Source organism: Crinia signifera, chromosome 8, assembly GCF_055691185.1.
Source record: "Crinia signifera chromosome 8, ASM5569118v1, whole genome shotgun sequence".
In the NCBI taxonomy this organism is placed as follows: domain Eukaryota; kingdom Metazoa; phylum Chordata; class Amphibia; order Anura; family Myobatrachidae; genus Crinia; species Crinia signifera.
In genome coordinates, this window is record NC_139224.1 from 97,099,331 (window position 1) to 97,124,547 (window position 25,217).

Genomic DNA, 25,217 nt, shown 5'->3' on the forward strand with positions numbered 1-25,217 from the left:
ATTTGTGGATGCTTGGAATAGAACCCGCTTACACACACACACACACACACACAACGATAGTCAATGTAGATGCCGCACATCTACGTCCATATATATATATATATATATATATATATTCCCGAGTGCAGCACATTTAACATGCATGTCTTTCCTTTGGGACCATGAAGTGTGAGTGCCAGACCATACTGGCATCTATAGTATATTCTATATTAGGTTACCATGTAGTATATGCATGTTCATGAGAAGTTCAGCTCCTGAAATATGAAACTGCTAATACTGTATAACTGCTATAGAACAAAGGTAACTTATTTGGCTATCATATTGTCAATGAAAACTTTAACCAAGCCATTTAAAAGGTTTTAATATAATTAAAACCACCAATTGTAAGTGTATTGCTCTATCATTACAGCTCTGGGTCATTTCCATTGTCTCCTGAAGGTGTTACCTTTTCCCACATTAACCAATGAACTTCTCATTTAAGCAGTGTTATTGGTCACCAGTAACATAGTTGCCTGCCATTCCTACCATCCCCTATAAGTATCACAAGTGTTACACTAATCATTTGTTGGGAATACCACCTCTCTGTGAACATCACTTTGGACTATCCTCCTGGAAAACCTTTATCCTCATGGAATACAAAATACTTGGCATTGTGGCCACTGTTCTAGTTTTTTGCCCATTTTTCACAGCATCAGCATGGTAAGAACAGGGGGATGTTTTTTTTTTTCTCTCATTCTGCTTTCACTGAGAAAAGGCTAATTCTGTCTCTCTTGTTCCAGGTCAGTCAACAACTTTCTAATGACAGGACCAAAGGTAATTTAGCCTTTAATGTACATTTGACTTCATTATTACTGCATCGTCTAACGAATGCATGCATATGTAAATGATCACTCTTTAACCATGATATTTTACTTTACAAAGGCCTATCTGACATACTCTACAAGTGTGGCAGTTGGAGCTCAGAGCGGCATTGAGGAATGTAAGTTCCAGTTTGCGTGGGAGAGATGGAATTGTCCTGAGAGCACTCTTCAGCTAGCAACCCAGAATGGACTCCGAAGTGGTAATTCTTTCATTTTGTACTTTTTTTTTTTATTATTGATATTTTTACTAGAAACATTATAGCTGACTAAAACGGTTATGCTATTTTAGCAGCACCATTGTGCTTTTATACTCTGAGCAGAGTGTTACATTTCTGAGACAATCTTGGAAGCATCCCATCTTTGCTTGTCAACAAGTTTTTGTACATTTTACTAGTATGAAACACTTTACACATTGTAAAAAATAATATATATAGTAATCTGCCCTGGAAAAGTCTACAATTGCCAAAGAGGAGTCTCATGTTCTCATATATCTGCAATCCTCATTTTCGCGCGGCTGTTATTTTTTTCACCTATTGCTGTGGCGTAGTAAATTTACTATAAGAAAGGGTTAAAGCACAACGGCGCAGTGTTATCACTGCTGAAGTCATGGGTTCATTTCCAGCCAAAGCACTATTTTATCTGTGTGGGTTTTGTATGTCCTTCCTGTGTTTCTTTGGGTTCTTCAAGATGCTCTGGCAATTTATTTGTATAACAACACTATATTACACATCATTTTTACAGGATATTAGATCATTATAATCAGTCTTTACCCGTTGGAGATATCAATTACTGTTTATTTGTGTATAACCACCACATTACATAACATTTATAGAGCAATATGTAATACTCTGCAAGATGAAGGCTGTTTGGGAATTCCTGTGAGCGTAGTTTTAAAGCAGCAATTGTTGGCCTTATAAATAATTGCCGCTTTAAAAATACTGGCAGACTCGCAGGGATAACCAAACAGCCTGCAGGCTATTACATTTTGCTCATGGTGTGTACTATGAACATACCAGTAAGCCCTTGCACCATTGGATGTTACAGTCTATTTTCCCTACCACCCTAACACACAGTAGAGTTCATTTAGTCAGGAACCAAATAACCTTTAAGTACGTTTTGGAGTATGAGAGGAATACAGAACATAGAGATAGGCCAACAAACACGGGGAAGAACATACAAACAGTGTGTTCATGGGAAGGCATAGGATGGACTAGGGCAGAGACTGATGTGAATAATTCAATATTTTCTAGAAAATGCTCTATTACATTTTAGTGTTATCTTAAGGTAGAAATAAACAATGCAGAAACCTTGTTTTTATATTTCTTGGCAGCGCTTCCTAACACAGGGAAATATGAGAAAGTTTGTTATAGGAACACAAATGAGTTGTAATTGGAATGTCCCTGCTATTTTATTAACCATACTGAGGGTTTTAAAAATATAAGTTTGTGTTTAGGGCGGGCTGGTGGCTTATATTTGATTAATGTTTGCTGTTAATATTGATTAGTGCATCATATAATGAGAATTTTATCGTCATTCCTCCTCCCAGCAACGAGAGAAACATCCTTTGTACATGCTATCAGCTCAGCAGGGGTCATGTATACTTTGACCAGAAACTGCAGCATGGGAGATTTTGATAATTGCGGATGTGATGACTCCAGAAATGGACGAATTGGTACGTATTGTTGTTAGCTGGAATATAGTTATATTATTTATATTATATATATTAAAGTTTATTAAAAAATGTTTTTTAGAGACATCTAAAAGTTACAAATCCTAATAAATAATTCCATTCATATATATTTTTCAGTGCAGAAATAGCAGTGCAATGTGTTTTATTATGTCATTTAAGGCAGTATTTATCAAAGCTTGAGGAGAGATTAAAATTGTGAGAGATAAAGTACTTGCTAATCAGCTTTTGCCATCAATTTTAGACTGTAAAAACTGACAGAAGCTGATTGGTTGGTAATTAATCACTCATAATTTTATCTTTCCATTTTTTTGAGAAATACCCCCTTAAAATGTTAAATTTAACATTGAAATCAATGAGAATGTTGGTGTTAAAGTGTAGAAAGTATCTTTTATACAAGCAAAAGGTTTAATATATTTAGTAACCTAGCCCATATCCGAGCAATATTTGCTCTAATAATACATGGTGCTAGTTACAGTTGAATTTCGCCTGCTTTAGTTCAGAAATAATATAGTCTGTGGAACCTTTCACCAAGTTTGAGAATAAGTAGCAAATATAGGTACAGTAAGCTCATACAGTCAAAAAGCACAAATTCAGGATATGTATGGATATTGCTGCAATCCTCACTATTGTGGATATAAGATAATTATACAATATATAAATATAGAAGCACATGTATAATTGTGCAGCCACTAATAGAGAAGTAGGTAAGAGGGTCTATTCAACTACTACTCAGGCCCCTCCCCCGGCCCACACGCTCTTCTGTTATTTCCCCAAGGTGCATCACTCCCCTGAAGAAGAAAAAATGATAGAGTCCCGTAATGTTATACCCCTAGATTAGAAGCATTTGGGGAATCTCTACTGCATGATCATTTGGAGTTTTATTTTTTATTTTTATCTAAGACATGTGTGACATGTTTATATATATATATATATATATATATATATATATATATATATATATATATATATATATATATATATATATATATATATAAATTATTTAGATCAAATGAATATGCCTACATGTACTGATATACATATGATATCTTAAGTAGTTTAACTTTTCTTTATTTAGGAGACAGTTTTCATTTGTGCTATCAGCTCTTTGGTTTTAGCAGCCATTTTCCTGTGGTGTCTTCAATAGACACAAATTGTAAAGCACCGCAGGGGATTACACTGAGAGGCCATTAAGCTAAACATGCAAAATAACATTGCTTTCACTAGTTTAAAGAAAAAGACATGTATTTGTGACTTTTAATATTTCAGCTTTGAATATTTATATACTGTGTATGTATATATATATATATATATATATATATATATATATATATATATATATCATATTCTATATCATTATGAAGCCGTATTACTCACATTTGATTCAGATAAAGTTGTATTATAGACAGTGTGCAAAAGTAAAAACAATTCTACCTTTCCCATTCTGTCCCTAGGTGGAAGAGGCTGGGTTTGGGGTGGATGCAGTGATAATGTTGAATTTGGAGAGAGAATTTCAAAGCTCTTTGTTGATGGCCTGGAGACAGGACAAGATGCCAGAGCATTAATGAACTTGCATAACAATGAAGCAGGAAGACTTGTAAGTCCATTAACATTTGTTTGCTAATTGTATTTCTTCTTGACATGTTTTTTTTATTTTATTTAACTGCATTAAAATAGAATAGAGGCAGAGACATGCTGTCTAGTGAACGGTCAATGGAAGTATTTTCTTAGTCCTTGGCACAGTATTTTCACACTTTCTCATTGTGACATGTGCAAATTTTGGCCAGCCATTGCTGTAGGTGTTAGAGAAGTGTGGTCTGAGAGTTCACACTTCAGCATAATGTGTCTTTAGTTTTGGATTAAGAGCACTAAAACAAACTGTTATGAGTATCACTGTTTTGTGCTCATGCTTAGATGTTTTGCAGTCTGTGTTGCTTCCAATAGTCGTTTCACACATTTCAGCTGATTTTCAAATAGAACTGTACCATCACCTACTTATGCAGAGAAAGACATTTTGTGGGTTAAACAGTTATTCAAGCTAAAACAATGACCAAAGCTCATGATGCATCCGTGATGTCACTAGTACCTGCATTATCATTAATTCAGAGCCCACAAAATGGTTCCTTCCACTTTGCAGGTGAGATGTCCACTTTTAAAAACTTGGTACATCACGTGCATATATGAAGCATACAAGAGTGCAAACATGCAGCTCTTGATAGCACACAAATAGTGTGGAGATGTGTTTGTTGGTTTTAGAAGTAAATGCAAAATATAGAGAATATAGTCACAGTTACCAAATAAATAAAATAATGAGACATCGCAAATAAAATAATGAGACATCTCAAAAGTACATAGGAATCTTCTGTCCAGGCCAGTGGCGTAACTATGAATTGGGCGCCCCCCTGCCGTTAATGGGGGGCGCCCCCCGCCGCACCCCCCGCCCGCAGCCTTACCTGTCTTGCTGGTCCCGTCCCGGCTCCCTTGCTGCCTTCATTCTTGTGCTAGTGAGACGGACCAACACAAAATGTCCGCCCCCATACAGCAGACAGTTTCAGAGAACTGTCTGCTATATGGGGCGGACATTTTATTGTGGTCCGTCTCACTAGCAGAAGAATGAAGCCAGCAAGGGAGCCGGGACGGGACCAGTGAAGTCAGGTAAGGCTGCGGGCGGCGGATTGGCGGGCGGCAGATGGGCGGACGGGAGGGGGCTAACTATAGCACCACAGCCCACCGGCGCCCACACATGCACAGCGCCCCCCGCGGCCGCGGGGGCTGCAGTGCTGTAGTTACGCCTCTGGTCCAGGCTTAGTTTGTATAGAAATTAAAACTAAATAAACAGCCACTAATTTATTCAGTCATCAGTCAAAATAATGTAAATAGCACTGTGCAAGCAAAACTAAAGTTAAACGTTAAAGGAATATATGTAACAATAATGATGATAGTTATTGTAGGAATATTGGGGCAGATGTATTAAGCCTTAACAAGAGATAAATGCAAGGGTGATGCAGAGAGATAAACGTCCAGCCAATCAGCTCCTTACTCACTTTTTTCAAACACAGCCTGTAACATGGCAGTTGGCAGGTGATTGGCTGGACGTTTATCTCTCCTTATCACACTTGGATTTATCTCTTGTTAAAGCTTAATACATCTGCCCAATTCCATCTGTCTTTCTGATTTTACTCAATTTACATAATTATTTAAAGATGTTTGTAGTTTCATACCATGTTCTTATAACTTTGTAATCAGCTTTAAGGGAAAATTTGTAACAAAATAATTGTATTACCTCAATGAGCGGAAGTAAAATATATATGTATTCAGATAGTATACTTATTCTGCATATTTGCATTTATAAATATGAGCAACCATATTGGGGGGTATTCAATCCCGGGTCACGACTGTCGGGACGTCCCAACAGTCGTGACCCTGGCCCGTTCTTGGCCCGCTCGACTGTTAGACAGGATTCAATGTCCCGTCTGCCGAAAGACAGAAAGGGGGCGTGTCTCTGGAAACGGGCGCGGATTGTCAAAATACAGCCGTGATCTCGACAATTCACAGCCGTTGTCAGCAAAATGGGCCCGACTGTTTTTAAGGTCAGGTCCGATGAGATGGCTCTTCAATGCTGTCATCGAAAGATAACATTGAATAGGCGCCCGCCGCTATTTCTCCCGTCGGAAATAACAGGGAGGGATTGAATACCGCCCCTTGTTTTCATACTGTATAAAAGACAAATATGAAACTACAGTAGCATCCACATTCATAAACATGCAATACATGCCTTCAATGTTCCCTCCAATGATACCCTGCATCACGTCAGTGATATATAAATTTAGCAAAAGATTGGATATTTCAGTATAATGCAACTGTATCTTAAAATATTTCTATGTTTACACAGGCAGTTAAAGCCACTATGAAGAGGACCTGCAAGTGTCACGGAGTATCAGGCAGCTGCAGCGTACAAACATGTTGGTTGCAACTTGCAGAGTTCCGGGATATTGGAAACCATTTAAAAGTTAAGCATGACCAGGCTTTAAAACTTGACATGGACAAGAAAAAAATTAGATCCGGTAACAGTGCTGATAACAGAGGAGCCATAGCGGATGCTTTCGGCTCTGTCGCTAAATCCGAACTTATTTTCTTGGAAGACTCCCCTGATTATTGCTTAAAAAATGCCACCCTTGGTCTCCAGGGGACCGAAGGACGGGAGTGCCTGCAAAGTGGTAAGAATTTGACGCAGTGGGAGAGGAGGAGTTGCAGGAGACTGTGTACAGAGTGCAGCCTTAGAGTAGAGGAGAAGAAGATAGAGATTATTAGTAGCTGTAACTGTAAATTCCACTGGTGTTGTACAGTAAAGTGTGAGCAGTGCAAACAGGTCGTCATCAAGCATTATTGCTCCAAGAGAGACAGAAATTCTGATGTCTTCATAAAACGAAAGAACAGAGGACACCAGAGATAAGCTCCGCACATGCCTTGTACCATGGACAATATCATTCAATGTTTATGTCTCATATCTTTGTTGAACTATTTCTCTATTTTTTTATTCTTAATTTATCATTGGTCTAAAATAATATTATTAATAATAATAACAACAATAATAAGCTGTATATAATTTACCAGTTGGTGCTTTACATGTTCCTTGCAAATATTTGTTTAAAATAAAACACATGCACTTTTTAAGAAATGCAGAACCGGACCCTTGATTAAGTTGTGTTGTTAAATTCTTTTTTTTTTTAAGACCAATGTAAACATCATCAATCATGGATTTATGTCTTTTTTTATGATGTTTGTTCACTTGTGGTGTGTGTATATTATGTCTTTCCATATTTATGTTTATGTCCAAAACCTTTTGATAGATTAGCACTTCCATATCACAAATGCCATGTCGCACACAAGATTTGGACATGGGTCCGTCCCGGGAGCAACCTGGCATTTGCAAGGTTTAGTGCCACACAGTGACCCAGCAATAAGCTGGGTGGCTGATGTCAGATGGGGGCAGAGTGAAGCAGCGGTGCATCATTGGTGGTGGGGTAAGAGGCAGTCTTTGGAGCTGACACTTTGTCTTTGGACAAATCACAATTATTGTATGTATGGTAGGATATTTAGGGGAAGATTTATCAAATCTTGGAGAGAGAGAAAGAACTGACCAATCAGCTCTTCATTGGAATTTGGCAGACTGTACTAGACTATACTAGATATAAGACAGAAGCTGATTATTTATATCTTTGGGGGAGATGTACAGTACTAAGCCTTACACAGTGATAAAATGGAGAGTGATGAAGTCAGCTCCTAGCTGGCATGTAATATGCTGTTAGGAGTTGGTTGACTTGTACTCTATTGTATCTCTTTCCAGGACTTAGTACATCTGGCCATTTATCTCTCTACAATGGTGTCTAAATGCCCCCCTTAAAATTATTACATCATGATTACCAGTATAATTATTAAAGGATTATTAAAAGGAAAATAAAGACGTGTTACATTTATAGATTAGGATTTTGACTGAAAGTATTCACTAACTATATAGTTCATTTAAAAACTGAGGGGGTATTCAATCTCTCGACAGGGGAGATGGCTGCAGGGCCCTATTCAATGCGGTCTTCCCCGACAGCATTGATCAGAGGATCTCGGCAGAATCAGGCTTGTTCTGCCAAGAATGGCCGGGAATTGACGAGCTCCCGGCTGCAGCTCGCTCTTCCCAGCCGCAGGTCGCGGCCACACCCCCTTCTCGCCCCACAGCAGACATTGAATCCCGCATGCAAATTCTCTGTCGAGCAAACCAAGAATGGGACAGGCTCACGGCTGTCAGGCCAGCTCGACAGCCGTGACCCAACATTGAACACCCTTAGTGTCTAAATCTAGACTAAAACAAAGCAATAAAAAAAAGAATAAAATGTGACTTTAAATTAAGTACAATCTTAAGTAAGCGAATAAAATTTTCAAATCATTGTCAAAATTAACACTGCAATAAAGTCTGTGGCAGAAATATATTAGGCTCTTATTTGCTGGTCCCAGTGATGGCTATAGAGCTGAAAGATTTAAAGCTGCTTTTGCTTTGAAACTAATTACTGCTGAAAATTTGGTAGGTACCTGTATGTTTCCGGCACCGTACCTAGTGAATCCAGTTGATACAGTGTCTAGATCAGCAGTTCTCAAACTGTGGGTCCTGACCCCAAAGTGGGTCTCAACCTTCTCATCATGGGGTCATGACTACATGTTGTGTACCATCAGGCTGATGGCTTTTCTGTCACTTGCTGGGGTCCTGTAATTATTTTTTATTGTATGATGGGGTCCTAGAGCAAAATATTTTGAGGACCCCATGTCTAGATAGACAATCAGTAGGTTGACAGCGTCAAAAGGTCAACAGAGTTAAAAGGTCAACATGGTCAAAAGGTTGACAGGTCAACATGATTTTTACACAATTTTATCATTTTTTGGGGACTTTTTCATAATTCACCATCCATAGAAGGAGAATATAATAGTGTGCCGAACATATCAATGGTAAGCGTTACACTAATTGATGGTCCATATCGACAGATGTAGCCCGTGACACCCCAAAATTTTAAAAAACACCTGTTGACCTTTTGATTGTCAACCTTTTGAATGTCAAACTATTGATTGTCTACATTTTTACCATGTAGACCTTTTGGCCCTGTCAACCTATTGCATTTCGACCTTTTGCTGTGGACCTACTGACACTGTAGCTCTATCAATCCACAACCGTGCCTAGACCAGAAAATACGAGCCTATTATATTTGCACCTATAATATTTTCAAGGTTAAATTAATTTAAGAAAGATTACTGTACATAAGTCCAGCGGATTTGGTTCATTAGGGAGGCAGCGAGAAGGTGAACAGTTTCTAGGTTGAACCCAAAAGGTCACTCAGCTGCACAAGGTCAACATGGAGAAAAGGTTAACACAAGAAAAAGGTCACCGTGAAATGGGAAACATATGAAAAGGTCGGCATGAGTTTTTTAGAGTTTCAATTTTTATCTTGTAGCACATAGACCACCTCACATGGCTCGCTTTGCTCACCATGCTTCAGGCAAGTAGTATTGCTGTGGTAGCACTGCGATCATCACACTTTACTGTTCCCAACCATAGTCCACCAAGATGGTAAAGTATGATACAGTTTAAAAAATGTGAAAAACTCATGTAGACCATATGCTGTGTCGATCATTACCAGGGCTATTTTTCAGCAGCCTCCAGCAGGAACTGAGGCCCTTATTCTAGTTCACTCTTTCTGACAAAATATTTCTTAGATGGACAAAACCATGTGCACTGCAGGTGAGGCAGATGTAAAACCCCACCCAAATATAATTATCTCTGCACAAGTAACACCTGCCTCACCTGCAGTGCACATGGTTTTGTCCATCTAAGAAATATTGGTACTTATGTAATATCTGGGCTCCCGTTTTTCTTATGAGACCGCGTCCCCTCGCGGGGCTCGCTGCGCTCACCACGCTTCGGGCAGGGTGGCTCGCTACGCTCACCACACTATATAAAATCAACTCCATGCGTAGTTGGATAGTAGGGGTATGAAAAAATGGGGTGCATTTAACATGGGAGTCCAGATAATACATAAGTACCGAAATATTTTGTCAGAAAGAATGAACTAGAATAAGGGCCTCAGTTCCTGCTGGAGCCTGCTGAAAAATAGCCCTGATCATTACCATGTCTTGACCATGTTTGACCATCTCGACATATTGACTGTTGACCTAAAGTCCGGTACCAAGTCAAGACATGAGGTGACAAAATTGAGGACTGCCCCTAGTTTCTTGATCTTTATGCATTCTTGTTCATTTGCTACCCCGCATAGTTCAAGACTTACCTTTTTACTTAGCATTTACTTAGCATTTCTCTAAAGTCCTTTGTTAAGCTTATTTTGTATTTTGTGTTGAAAAACACTTTGAGGCCTATTGGGAGAAAAGTTAAGCACATAATTATTATTATTATAATTAATAATAATAATAATAATAATAATAATAATAATATTTGTATTATTATTATTCTGAGAAATACCTGTTTTTATTCATCTATTTATTTATATTCTTAAATATATTAAAACTATAAAGGATGATTCTGTATACTGTTGTTGTTTTTTTTTGGAGAACTATATTAGTAGAAAAAAATAAAATTCTTATTTTTTTTGTGGGTTACGGCATCCCGCAAAAGCTATAAGATGAATTTGGATGGTGCAATAAAGGAAAAGCCAGATGCTTTATTCTCGGTGCATGTGACTTCTGCTGAGCAGTAACAGGCATCCACATGAGCGAAGCCACAGGCAAATGCTAGTTTAAATAGTTTGACATATTCTAATGCCCTTTACAACTGGGAATCCCTCTTTTTATACAGTACTAGCATTTTGCAGATCCTCTACTAATACTGCTTTCACATTGCAAAAACCTGCTTTCAACCCGATTTTCTAAACGTGTCTTAAAACTGGTCAAAAGCCAGTTATACCCCTTTCATATTGCATGATGTAAAGGTATATTGCAGTTTAAATACCGTTTTGTACCTTTCAGATTCAACCCGATTCACCCATAAAAAGCCATACAATGTCATTTTAAATGTTTTTTTCCTGCTTGTGGGCGGGGATCAAGTGTGGTTATCATTTGTAGCAAATACCGTTTTTGAGCTGTTCAGACTGCAGGGAAAACGGCTCAGAAACGTGTAGGATCCTGCTTTTAACACGTGTCAAAATACCGGTTTTCTGTAACCGGTAAATTGACAATGTAGCTTTCACATTGCAGCTGGAACCGTTTTAAAGCACTAAAAAAACGTCAATATACCGTGTTACAGCTGCAATGTGAAAAGGGTATGATATCTGTAGAAATAGAGATACAGATGGAGAAGCGTCTATTTAACACAATAAATCTGTATTTTTTTCAAATTCAGGAATTTCCTGTGACAATTATATTCTTATATTATTATAGTTCAACCACAAATATTTATAACATATAAAAATATATCCTAACCTTTTTACATGGTATAAATTATTAGACTATATTTATCCCATTACAACTACACAACACATAATATAAATAATATGAAGGCATGAGGCACATAGCATTTTATGGTCACTATATTTTTTGGATATACTTTCTATTCTTTTTTAAAGAAAATATTGTGTTGCTTGTTTTCAAATATATAAAAAAAAAAATATGCAGTTATTTGAATTGAATATTTTATGCAATCAGTAAGTACACCTTTTAAGGATAAATTTCTTTTTTTTGCATGCAATGAGTTATACTTCCTATCTCTGTGGCAGCACCCTCTCATTTTGAAAAAAAAAAATTGAATTGATAGATTTGCTAAATAAGCAGAACACACTACTTAAAAGTAAATCTTAATAAATTCTATAGAAATGTTCTTATTATTATCCTTTATATGGTGCCACAAGGGATCCAAAGCTCCTAATTACAGAGTACATAAATAAGCAAAACAGGATACAGTGACTTCTATTTAAATACAATAGAGGACAAGTACAGGGTACATAAACATATCTGCATCAGCAGGCAACACTGAAATAAGCATCATGGTTTAAGTCAGGGGTTCCCAAACTTTTTGGAATCATGGCGCCATAGAGCATCAGAATTTTTTTTCACGGCACCCCAAAGCCAAAAGTTTCTCACTGAGAAGTCAGAACAAAAGATCAAGTTAAGTAAATTGTGTTTATATCTCATCCTAAGGTTTAGTTATGTTGTAACTTCTGTTTGTATACAATTTGAGAATTACATTACTTGAATTGGTCATGGATCACCAACACAGGGCACACAGTTTGGGAACCACTGATTAATACTTTGTTCAGACATATGACCTGGAAATTTCCCTGCCCAGACCGGGATTTTTCATACTAGACCTTCTTTCACAATAATAGACAGACCCAATTCCTGGGGTTTTTCCAGTTTTTAAGACAGTATCATCATAAAAGGACAGTTGGCAGGCACACAATAATGAGGTCATGCAAAGGTGGGTACAACCATAAATGGGCTGAGTCTGGTGTACAATTGTATATAATTTACATTCCATGATAGGAATACAATAATATCATTTACCAATAAAAATACCATAAAAGTTTTCCTTTTCAAACTCTTCAAAGAAAAAAAGTTTTGGTACTTATGTAGTATCTGGGCGCCCGATTTTAAATCGGGTCGGAAAAATCGCATCGAATCGCATGCGATCCGATGCGATTTTCCATAGGATTCAATGTTAACATAGTTCTGTTCATTTCCCCACTATCCAAGTGGGCATAGAGTTGATTTTATAAAGCGTGGCGAGCGCAGCGAGCCACCGAGCCCGAAGCGTGGCGAGCGCAGCGATCCCCGCGAGGGGCCGCGGATTACTTAAAATGTTTTCCGCGTCCCCTCACGGGGCTCGCTGCGCTCGCCACACTTCGGGCTCAGTGGCTCGCTGCGCTCGCCACGCTATATGAAATCAACTCTATGCCCACTTGGATAGTGGGGAAATGAACAGGACCTTGTTAACATTGAATCCTATGCAAAATCGCATCGAATCGCATCGAATCGCATGCGATATCGCATGCGATTTTGCCAAAAATCGCGTTGAATCACATCTGATTGTATGCCTTAAGGTAAGGCATACAATCACAAAATCGGGCGCCCAGATACTACATAAGTACCAAAGTTTTTTGTTCAAGTAGTAAAACATGTGTGTCTTTACATTAACATATACAGCATACCTCCCAATTTTGAAACAGATTGAGGAGGGACAGATGGATGCGCGCCGAATATTTTGGGGTGTGGCCTAACTAAAAGGGGCGTGGGCTATACTTGCAGCTCTCCCGTGAGGCCACGCCCACGTTTTCACGCTATGGGGCATGACCCAGAGGCTCTGTGAGCCTCTAGCCATGCCCCCAGCCCCATGGCTGTGGGAATAGACGCTGTGCGCATGCGCACAGCGTTTATTCCCCGCTGCTCAGCAGCCGACAGGGGGACTCCCAACAGCCCCCCCTCCCCTCACCGCGGGACACTGCCGGCCACGGGAGGGACGCGGGAATGTCCCCGAAAACCGGGACATTCCCGCGGTAACCGGGACTGTTGGGAGGTATGTATACAGTATATTGTAAACAAGTTGAACACTCATGGCAGTGACGTGCGGTGAGGTCATTGGGGAGGCACAGAACTCCCCCCCCGCACCCCCCGCGACCAGGCCCGGACACAGTGCTACATGGTATGCAGCGGCCACCGGTACATGTGCCCCCCCCCCGGCGGACTCACCTGTCCTCTCCTCGGCGGTGGTGGTAGCCAGTCCTCTCCACAGTGGTGACAGTGGCTTTCTCCCAGCAGCGTCGGACTCCCCGCTGGCCGCGCTGCTGCATCCTCTCCAGGTGGGCCCTGCATGTGTGTGATTGGACAGCGGATCCAGCACTGGATCTGCTGACCCAATCACATTTGGGGGCGTGTGTTCATACTGGTGCCCCTGTCATCGCGGCACCAGTATAAGTGCCGCTTCCTCATTCATTTTCAATGGGCTTTTACAGCCCATTGCTGCCCCCTGCCCACACCTACCCGCCCCCGCTGCCCGGAGTTTTACTGTTAACAGCGGGAGGCACCTCTCCCGCTGCCTCCCACCCTCACATGCAGCAGTGTAAGAGGGTGGGAGGCAGCGGGAGAGGTAGAAATGATGAAAATAATAAAAGAAGAAGATATAAAAATATCTTCTTTTTATTATTTTCATCATTATGACAGGGGAGGCACTGCCTCCCCTGCCTCCCCTCACAATTTGAGAACATACATAGAATATTTTCAAGAATAACAGACGTGTAACATGTAACACAATAACATGTAACACAAATCATTTGATATTTCAATGTTTGGCCAAGGTTGATTACCCATGTTGTACATAAAATAAAAGTGTGACAGTATTGCAGTGCAAAATACAAAATAGTTTTTCATAAAACTGTGGTGTATGAGGTACAAATAACTACTGTATGTACAGTAGTTATTTGTACCTCATACACCATGGTTTTATGAAAAACTATATTGTATTTTGCACTGCAATACTGTCACACTTTTATTTTATGTACAACATGGGTAATCAACCTTGGCCAAACATTGAAATATCAAATGATTTGTGTTACATGTTATTGTGTTACATTATCTATGCAAATCAACAATTTTTAGGCACTGTGGAAGCTGTGGACTATTGCTGGTAGTAGATTCTTCTGGAGTAGAACTAGGTAATGAATCTCCACATACTGGACCTCTCTGGCCATTCTTCAATTTATTCTCAGACAATGCTGTGGCCATAATTTGATGTCGGCACAAAGGAAGTGGGAGACTAGGCCTTGATGTGCATACTGGGTAGTAGCGCTGAAATATTTTGGAGACTCAGCTTGCTGCGCATAGTGGGATGTAGGCCCAAAAGAGGTGGGAGACAGGGCAGGCGTCAGGTGGCCCTTCCTGGCCATTTAAAACTGTTTTCAAGGGGCCAGAGAGCAAAGTTCTGGGTTGCATCATTCAAACTTAAACTATGTCATCAACCTGTAAAGAAATAGTGGGTAAAAACCCAGGCGAATTGCAGGATCAGAAACATGGGAACACATTTCCAGGTTGGTGCCTTTTCAGACATAACAAAATCCCGGTTTAATGCTCAAAAACCTGTAATTTTTGAGAATGTCTGAAATGGGGGTGGATCATTTGGTCTACAACACAGGTTCTCAAAGTCGGTCCTCAGGACCCCACACAGTGCGTGTTTTGCAGGTCTCCTCTAAGAATCAAGTGAAATAATTAGAGCCACCTGTGGATCTTTTAAAATGTGTCAGTCAGTAATGAGAGCACCTCTCTGGTGACCTGGAAAACGAGAACTGTGTGGGGTCCTGAGGACCGAGTTTGAGAACTACTGGTCTACAACATGTTGGTCGACAAGCATTAGGTCGACAGCATTAGGTCGACATGCAGAAAGGTCAACATGGGTCAAGATCGACATGGGGCGAGGTCGACATGGTGTTAGGTCAACATGGGTCTAGGTGGACATGGGTCTAGGTAGGGCATGGCACCACCTGTCGTCTCCAAAAACAGCAAAAAAAAAACCATGTCGACCTTTTAATCGTCGACCTTGCCCATGTTGACCTAATGTATGTGTCGACCTAATGACCTGTGGACCTTACCCATGTCGACCTAGACACTTGTCGACCTAAAGCCATGTCGACCTAGACCTATCCCGTCTGAAAGAAGTATAAGAGAAGGAAAAGTGCATAAAGGAAAATGGCGCGGTTTGTGAGAGCTAACATTTTATATACATTTAAAATGTATACACACACAAACACACACACACAAATAAAGAAATTCTGTAAGAGGTCACCTCCAGCCTGCCATGTGTATAGGAAGGTTATCCAACATTCCGTCTGAATTACAGTTCAGTAAAAACAATTCTAGAAAACCCCATAAAGGTCAGTCCTTTGATATGCTAAAGTCATTTGCCTGTAGTGAGATTCATTATTCTAGAGATTAACTTCTGTCCTTTGAACCTGAACATATACTGTACGCTTGTAAAAAGACTGTAAATGTTTGGTGGTCTCATCTCCTGCTGTTACTTATCCTAAACCTAGTGTCAAGTGTGGAAAGACACTTCCTCCAGCAATAGTCATAGGAAATGCACATTCCAGTAAGTTGATGAAAAATATCCTGGTATTACTGTAATGAGAACAGCATCCATGTTATACACAAAAAGTCTGTATATTAAATATTGTACATAAGAGCGTAAACATGTCATGTGTCTTACTGCACTGTACAAATAACAGCTTGTTAGCTGGGATGTGATAATTTGATAAACAAAAGGACAAATGCGGTTTACCACCATTTTCAACATTACAGAGTGAAAAGAAACAAAAGACACTTAAAAGGCAGACTCATTTATTGCTAAAGCTTTGTCTACTGGAGACGTCACTATCTTCAAATTAATTGTAGAACTTGTTAGGAAGCTGTTCATTAAAAGAAGCAGATGATAAACAGTAATTGAGATGACTAGCACAAATACAGTTAATGTTATTTCAGAGCTTAACATCTGCTGTAATTACTTTACCAAAATACAATTATCTGCCAAGTTCTCATCACTGCCAGTTATTGTTTTATGTTCTTACCTGAGTTATTGAGATATCTAAGTAATTCTAAGTGGGGAGTGATTATATACAAAGTAGGGCATCTACAAAGTGCTAATTGGTTACTGCACAGTGCAGAGGGAGCTTCAGGAAAGCCATACAGCACAAGAGAACTAACTACACACCGGGTGATTTCAAGGCATTTTCTATGGGGTTGGGATCATTTGGTCTACAGCATGTTGGTGGAAAAGCATTAGGTCGACACGGCACCACTAGGTTGGCATGAGGAAAGGTCGAAATGGATCTAGGTCGACATGGCTTTAGGTCGACAGTTCATTAGGTCGACACAAGCATTAGGGTTGACAGTGTCTAGGTCAACAGTCAAAAGGTCGACATAGGGTTTTACCACTGCTTTTTGACCAGAATGTGGACAGTTTCAAGTGCACTGCATACCCTCGCGGTGCACTCGCTTCACTCACCATGCTTGGGGCATGGTGCCTCGCTGCGCTCGGCACACTATTTTATTCTCCCACCACGCCCTACTGGATGGTAGGGCATGATATTATGCCTGTTGGCACGTCGGCTCAAAAACCAGTGAAAAACCCCATGCCAACCTTTTGACTGTCGACCTAGACACTGTCGACCTAATGCTTGTGTTGACCTAATGACCTGTCGACCTAAAGCCATGTCAACCTTGACCCATGTCGACCTAATGGTGTCTATCTAATGCTTGTTGGCCATCATGCTGTAGACCAAATGACTGTGTCCCTTTCTAAGCAATCTCACTAGATTGCTTAGAAAATGCCCTTACATCGCTCTGTGTGTAGGGGCCATTGGGATTGCGATGCCCCACACGTATCTATCGTCCGGCGATTAAATCCTGCATGCTGGATAAATCTACTTAATCCCCGGGCAGGGCCAGTATTTTCAGTGGAGAACACTGGCCCTGACAGATCGCTCAGCGCACAGCGATGACACATTGCTGTGCGCTGAGCAATCTTACTGAACGCTTTGGGCGATCTACAGTAGCATCGCATCGCACACCTCCCCGTGCGTAGGCCCCATTAGATTTATGCCAAGCTGTAAGGGTTTATTGGGCACAATGACATTGAGGAGTCCGGTGGAGTGAAGGCGTTCCCAGTGAAGTATGGAGTTTTTGCTTTTCTTTGATAAGTGAAGAAGAACCTAGAGATAGATTAGCAATTAAGGAGCTAATTAAGCATAGCTAATCGCTAATTAGAGAAGTTGCAGTTGACTGTGAATAGAAAGCAGCCGCCGGGAGAGAAAGAGAGAATTCCCCATGCAAAGTTGAAAAGGAATTGCAAATGGATCGCTAATAATCACAATCCAATCGCAAATCCATTCCCAATTCCCAAAACAAGGAAGAGACTTTTCTACACTATCTGTGCAAATGTGAGTATGTATGAGGCTGCCACTTATCTGTGAATGAGAGAGGCTGGCAGTGGTCAGCGCTAAGGTCACAAACCATCCTCAAAGATGCCAGAGAACACCTGTGTTTTTCTGACACACCCAGAAAACATCAGGTTTCCACTCAGCTACATTGCATTTACGATCCTATGCGCATTTTCAGTCACCTCACCCATACTCAATGCGAACGTATGCATGTCATTTGATAATTGCTTGATTTGTGTTGGAGCAGTATGGATGGTGTAATGGTTAGCATTACTGCCTCGCAGCACTGAGGGTTCGATTCGCACCATGGCTGTAACTGTGCAGAGTTTGTATATTCTCCCCGTACTTACGTGGGTTTCCTCCCACAATCCCCAAAAATACTGGTAGGTTAATTGGCTCCTAACAAATCAACCCTAGAATGTCTGTGTGTGTGTGTGTGTGTGTGTGTGGTAGGGAATATAGATTGTAAGCTCCACTGGGGCAGGGACTCTTCAAATAATCTCTGTACAGCGCTGCGGAATATGTGTGCGCTATATAAGAAACTGTTAATAAATACATTTGCAATACATGTTGAACTAAGCTCAGAGAATGGTAATGAGACAGAGGGGTGGTGAAGGTGAATTGGTTAGATCCTTATTATGTGGGGAACACATGGTCATTTCCACACTGCAGGTCCTAGGTTTTGTATTGTTCTTTTAATGGAAAGCATTTGTTACCCTTCAATGTCTACCTTGTCTCCTCCCTCTAACCTTGTAACCTCTAAAGATCTTACTAAGCTTTGTCATGTCAGTGATACCTATATCTGCTTATCAGTAACAGATCTGTGTTAGTGGTTTGAAGAAACTCAGGGAGCCGGAGGTGTGCTCCCACCACCAGTGCTGTGCCTAAAAACGTGCATAGGGGGCCGTGCGATCGAAGGAACCTCTCCCAAAGGAGAAGGGCCCCGTTTTTCCCCTAACCCCTCTCAGCCTTAATGCCGAAGAGGGGTAAAATGGATCGGTGGGTCCTCTTCACCGAAGCTTAGAGAGACCCCATTTCCTCAACACCCGGAAGGGTCAGGACGGTGGGTCCTCCACACCCGAAGCTTTGGAGAGACCCGCGTTAGGCTTCCCTCCGCCTTGTGGCTCGCGGTCGCCCTCGAGTGGACCGAAGCTCTCCCCAGAAGGATGAGAGCTTCGGTACATTGGGGAACGGTAGGACCATAAGGGTCAACCACACAACCCAAAAAAACGTTACACACTACAGAAAACGTGAAAAGTGCACGAACGTGGAGAGAGAAGAGAAATAAATAATGGTACTTATGTATTATCTGGGCTCCCATGTTAAATGCACCCCATTTTTTCATACCCCTACTATCCAACTACGCATGGAGATGATTTTATATAGTGTGGCGAGCGCAGTGGTCTCATAAGAAAAATGGGAGCCCAGATATTACATAAGTACCTAAATAATAAAGAGGACCCCAGCCAGAAGGCCGGGTGGGGGTGTGAAAAATTGTCCTTCCCCATTGTAAGGATAAATGTGTAGCCCCTCGACCTGGTGGCCCCTTAGGTACCAGTGAGAATGTAAATTAACCCTACACACCAAACACACGGTGGCGAGTCAAGAAACATTCTGTTTAATATCACAAAGGCAGCTAGTTAAAAGCATAATACATGGGAGTATACAATATGTATGTGTTACATTCTGATTGGTCTGTTAGGTTGCAGGGCAAATTCAACAGGGGGGAAGGGAAGGAGGGCATACAAAATATCATACACAAAGAAAATGAGTAACAAGGGGGGTTTTCGATTATACAAGAGTTTGTGCAGGTGCACGCTGCATAGCAATTCCAAGAGGGGGAGATAGAAACAGTATAGAGATAAGACACGCTCAGGCTTACAGTATGACCTTGCGATGTAACCAAGCAAAAACAGTCTACAGTACGTGCAAATTCTTATATGCTAAATGGGTTCTAAATTTTAACCCTTCAATCCCCTCTTAGAATCATGAATTTAGATGATATGATTCTTCTTACCAAATTCCTTATTTCTGTGCTTAGCGAGATATTGTTTGTAACCTTCAGGGGAATTTGCGTGTGCAGGGGCAATGGATTCATACATAATACCTTTGGTAGCAAGTTTTCTACAACATAGTATAATACAAAAAACAACAATACAAATAATAGTAAGAATAATCAATATATAGATTGCTAATTGAACAAGGGCCTGTTCTATACCATTTGGGTGACCATTTTTATTACATCCCTATGTCCATCGTTTGGAGACACAGGGGTTAATGGTGCAAAAGTCTATCTGGTAGGCGGCTACCTCGGTGCTGAAAAAATTGTACCAGAAAATGTATACGCCTGCCTTTTCAGTCATGTCCACTTCAGTTTTTGTGCAAAGGTATCTGGCAAACAAGAATCAATAGAATAATATACGTTATCCACCATCGTCCAGAATTCTAGAATGACCTCATCTGCTGGTGAGTCGTCTTCTCCATCATGTAGGAGGTTAGGGCTGTCTGCCCCCATTAGTACCTCGCCTTGATCTGTTCTCTATCCGGGACGTTACTCGGGATTCTCTTTACTCTGGATGCGTGTATCCACACTGGACTCTCTTCTGTAAGGACAGCCGTCCTCGTTACTGCTACGATCTCTGTTTCTGGACCATGGGTGAAATCTCCTGGACCTTTATTCCTGGGGAGAACCTTCACAACGACCTTGTCTCCGACCTGGAAAGGATGTGTTGATTCCTGTGGATTAAAAAGATTTTTACAAATAACACCATGTTCAATTTCACTAAGTCTGGTGATGAGGGACCTAACATACTCTTCTCTAATCTGTTCTAGATCTCCTTCCTGGACTATCATTGGTTTCTTGGCCCAAGGTGTGGGAAAAAGTCTTCCCATCAGAATTTCAAAGGGTGAATAACCCAGAGTCTGTTGGGGGGGGTCATTCTAATTTCTGCTAGAACTATGGGGAGGGTTTGTTTCCATTTATTAAATGTTCCTCCTGTTGCTTTCCTAAGTTTGTCCTTTTAAAGTCCTATTCATTTTCTCCACTATCCCTGAACTTTGAGAATGATAGGGAATGTGAAATTTCCTCTCTATTTGAAGTGCTTTCACTAAAGCTTGTGTGATTTTTTTTGCTGTAAAGGCAGTGCCTTTGTTGCTATCTATTTGGAGCGGGCATCCCCATCTAGGGATGATTTCTTGTGTTAGTATGCGTGCAACTGTTTTTGCATCTGTGATGTAAAAATCTTTGTTTAAAAGCATAGCTGTGGTGTTTTTGCTATAATGTCCTACCCCATGGTAGTGAGCAATGAACAATGGGGCGCTTGATTGTGGTATGCATGGTCTCCCCTCTTTGCAGATCAATCCTGTTATAGGATTTTTCTGCAATATTGGAAATAACCAGTCATCCAAGTCTTTTTTGTGATGCTGAGCTTTGTAGTTCAGTGATCAGGTTTATCTTTCTACATTTGGCAAGCTCTTGTGAGCGCTATGAGTTCTGCAGCTTGTGCTGATTGATATGGAATGGGTCTCGCTTCTAAAATGTCATTTGGGAGGCGTACCACTGCGTAGCCTGCCTGATATGTCGAGTCATTGGGTCTATTACAAGAACCATCCACAAATACATGGTCAGAACCTGGTATTGGTACAAGGGAAATGTCAAGTCTAGGGGAGGTCTCTGACTCTATTGATGCAGAACAGTCATGATCGTCAGGAATTTCATCCTGGGAGCCCTTTAGTCCTAAAAGTGCATTTAGAATGGGTGCGGGGCCTGAGGATGCGTTTGCATATTTAATGGTGAGTGAGGGGCTTCCTAGCAACAGAACCTCATCTCCACTAAGACGCTGGGCTGACATGTTGTGTGTGTAGCCCTTTAAGTAATGCTACAACATTATGTGTGGTATGGAGAACAGTGGGTGAGCCTAGGGTGAGTGTGGTTGCCATCTCAGCTACCATTGCACAGGCCACCAGTGCCCGAAGACAGGCAGGCATACCTTGGACCGACACCGGCATCACTTTGGAAAAGAATGCCACGGGGCGCAGCTTACCTCCATATTCTTGTGTCAACACACCCGCCATGGTTTTACATTTTGTCCCTTGCATATAAATGAAATGGTTGTACATAGTTTGGGAGGGTCAATGCCGGACTTTTCATCAACATACATTTTTAAGGCTTTCATATGCATTTAACATTTCTTGTGACCATTGTATCTGTTTAGGTTTGTCATTGAGTGTGGCTTGTCTCAAAATGTTATCATAGTAGGAACAGTCAGGAATCCACTGTCTGCAATAATAGTGTTTGGGCGGACCAGACCCAGTACAGACTGTATGCGTTGTGGGCTGACTTTCCTCTCTCCCTTTTTCAAGACAAAACCTAAATAATCAACATTCTTTTTGCACCATTGCATTTTTGCTTTTTGACACTTTGTGCCCACATTCACAGAGCCAGTTTAACAGTGATATACCATCCTCTCGGCATGCCTCCTTTGTTGAACTACAGATAAGCAGATCATCTGCATACTGTAGCAGGACTGAACCATAGGGGGGGTGCCAGGGGGTTAATGTGGCTTGGAGCACGATGCTGTACACAACAGGGGAGTCAATATACTCCTGTGGCAGCCTGCATCATGTTAACTGCTGGCCTCAAAAGAAAATGCAAATAACAGTTGTGTCTGGGTGTCCACAGGTATGCTAAAAAATATATTTTTCAAATCGGTTACTGAGAAGTAGGCGGCATCTACAGGGATGGCTGAGATGAGTGAGTTTATATCAGGTACAATGGGTGCAATGGGAACAATTAATTGGTTTATTGCTCTGAGGTCCTGTTGACCATATCTGAGGATTTACAGTGTCTAATTCTGTGTTTGGGTCAGAACTGTCAGTCATTAAACAAGTGTGGTGATGAAACATTGATTTCCTTTCCTATGTCATGGCCCTTTAAGGTCTGTCCCTGCCAGTCAATCTGAAATCTGGAGTTGTCTCTAGGTCTGGGTTGGCTGGGCTGCATGGGGTTACTGATCTGTCGGGGTTTGTTTGAAGGGAACGGACAGTCTCTAGCCCAATGGCTATCCCTTTTACAATTATAGCAGCTTGTCTGCCTGTTGGGTGGGGGTCCCGCAGGAGCCCTCTGAGGTAGCCTGTCTCTAGGAGAACGGAATGATTTATTCTGTCTCCTAGGATTGTTTTGATTTTGGAAGCGTGTGAACGGGGTATGTGGTGGTGTGACAGTGTTTCTTTTAACTTCAAAACAACCTGCTGCTTCCTTTTCATACAAATGTTTTTTTCAAAATCCTTCACTGTATCAGAGGTTTAAGTTGAAACATTCTGCTTCACAGCGAGGCTATACATCGGCAGCAGATTATTAATGAAAGTGGAAACAAGTAAATTATCATTATGCAGAAGCGGCAGACCTGCTTCCTCGGTCCCGCACTTCTTGAATCTTTTCCAGAAATTTGTCACTGTTTCTGTTTACAACTTACAGCTATGGGGAGAGATGAGCGTGCTTTAAACACTTCATTCATATGTGCAGCAAGTTGATCCCACATAGCATCTATGCCTTCTTGTGTAAAGCTGCGTCCTTTGCATGCTTTCTTTAAATATGTTATGCATCCTATTGGTGTTATCATTGGTTTGGGACGATTTTTAATTATCCTATCTATCCCGCTAAATTGTCTACCCAAGGGTTAATGAAATAGTAATTTGTGGGGGAGACACGGGCAACATATTCTTTACATGTCTCTCCTGGTAAAAGCGGGGAATATTCTGTTTCTTTACTCTAATATAATCCCATAATATAACAGTATGTCAGTCAATATAGTCACAATAATATCTGTCACAAGTCAAGTCGCAATTGTACTTAGAATCACTTTAAACAAAATGACATTCAGTAGCCAAATCACTTTGCAAATCTACTTAGAATCACTTTAAACAGCAATAACACTCAGTGGCCGTACACTTACCACCCGTTCACTGAGTATTCTTAATACAAAACATACAGTAAGGCAGACAGAACACTTCAGCGTACGTACACTTACCATCCGTCCACTGAGTGTTTAAAACAAATACACAGTTGCAACATTAACAGACAAACATGTACATACATATATTTAGGCGATCAGATCGAGGAGGCTTTCTCTGTGAACCCCTGGTTCAATTGCGGTATCCCGGATACCTGTTTCGTAATCTCAAGTCCCGGACTTGAATTACCTTTACGTGGACCCCAGGTCCTTTTTTATGACGTGGACCCCTGGTCCTCCTTGTATCCCTGATACATTTATGGCGTCATAAATTTCCTTACATACAATTACGTAATATTAAGTCCCGGACTTAAATATTACCTTGTCACGTGTTCCCGGAACACGGAGTGAGTTCAGATCCAGTAGATGGTCGCAATCCCTTAGCGGAAAAAGACAGACAAGTAATTCTCTATCTTACCGATCAGGGGACGATCGTCTGGACCCCGGACTGGCCCCCAAATTGTAAGGATAAATGTGTAGCCCCTCGACCTGGTGGCCCCTTAGGTACCAGTGAGAATGTAAATTAACCCTACACACCAAACACACGGTGGCGAGTCAAGAAACATTCTGTTTAATATCACAAAGGCAGCTAGTTAAAAGCATAATACATGGGAGTATACAATATGTATGTGTTACATTCTGATTGGTCTGTTAGGTTGCAGGGCAAATTCAACAGGGGGGAAGGGAAGGAGGGCATACAAAATATCATACACAAAGAAAATGAGTAACAAGGGGGGTTTTCGATTATACAAGAGTTTGTGCAGGTGCACGCTGCATAGCAATTCCAAGAGGGGGAGATAGAAACAGTATAGAGATAAGACACGCTCAGGCTTACAGTATGACCTTGCGATGTAACCAAGCAAAAACAGTCTACAGTACGTGCAAATTCTTATATGCTAAATGGGTTCTAAATTTTAACCCTTCACCCATCCAAAAGGATGAGGTAAGGACTTGCAGTCTAACCTAGAGGGGAAGTGCGCAGTGCAAGTGCTTACTTGTGCAAGTGTTTCTCTGCTCCACAGACCCTCTGGTACAAGGATCAGCTATTCCCAGCTAGCCTTGCCTTGGACTACAAGTCACTACCAGCTACAAGTATCCTGGCTCTGTCTCAGTTCATTTCTCTAGTTCTGACAAAGTTACCTGTTCCTGCTCGTCTCCCAGTGTGATTCCTCCAGTCAGTAATCTCCTGCTG

At 41.0% G+C, this 25,217-nt stretch overlaps 1 protein-coding gene across 1 annotated transcript; it reads left to right on the forward strand.

Moving 5' to 3' along the window:
* Positions 1–628: 628 nt before the first annotated feature.
* WNT8A (Wnt family member 8A) lies at positions 629–7,000 on the forward strand. Its single transcript, XM_083158059.1, has 6 exons — positions 629–699; positions 780–813; positions 922–1,060; positions 2,407–2,532; positions 4,002–4,144; positions 6,440–7,000. The coding sequence occupies exons 1-6, from the start codon at positions 629–631 to the stop codon at positions 6,998–7,000; spliced, it is 1,074 nt and encodes a 357-aa protein (XP_083014185.1).
* The last annotated feature ends 18,217 nt before the right edge of the window (positions 7,001–25,217 follow it).

What these genes read in the sequence shown, in the direction of transcription:
- WNT8A (XM_083158059.1), top strand. Translation starts at nt 629, where the DNA reads ATGGAATACAAAATACTTGGCATTGTGGCCACTGTTCTAGTTTTTTGC. An exon ending in TTTTTCACAGCATCAGCATG is followed by an intron (nt 700 to 779) that starts GTAAGAACAGGG and finishes CTCTTGTTCCAG; the next exon opens with GTCAGTCAACAACTTTCTAA. An exon ending in CTCCAGAAATGGACGAATTG is followed by an intron (nt 2,533 to 4,001) that starts GTACGTATTGTT and finishes TTCTGTCCCTAG; the next exon opens with GTGGAAGAGGCTGGGTTTGG.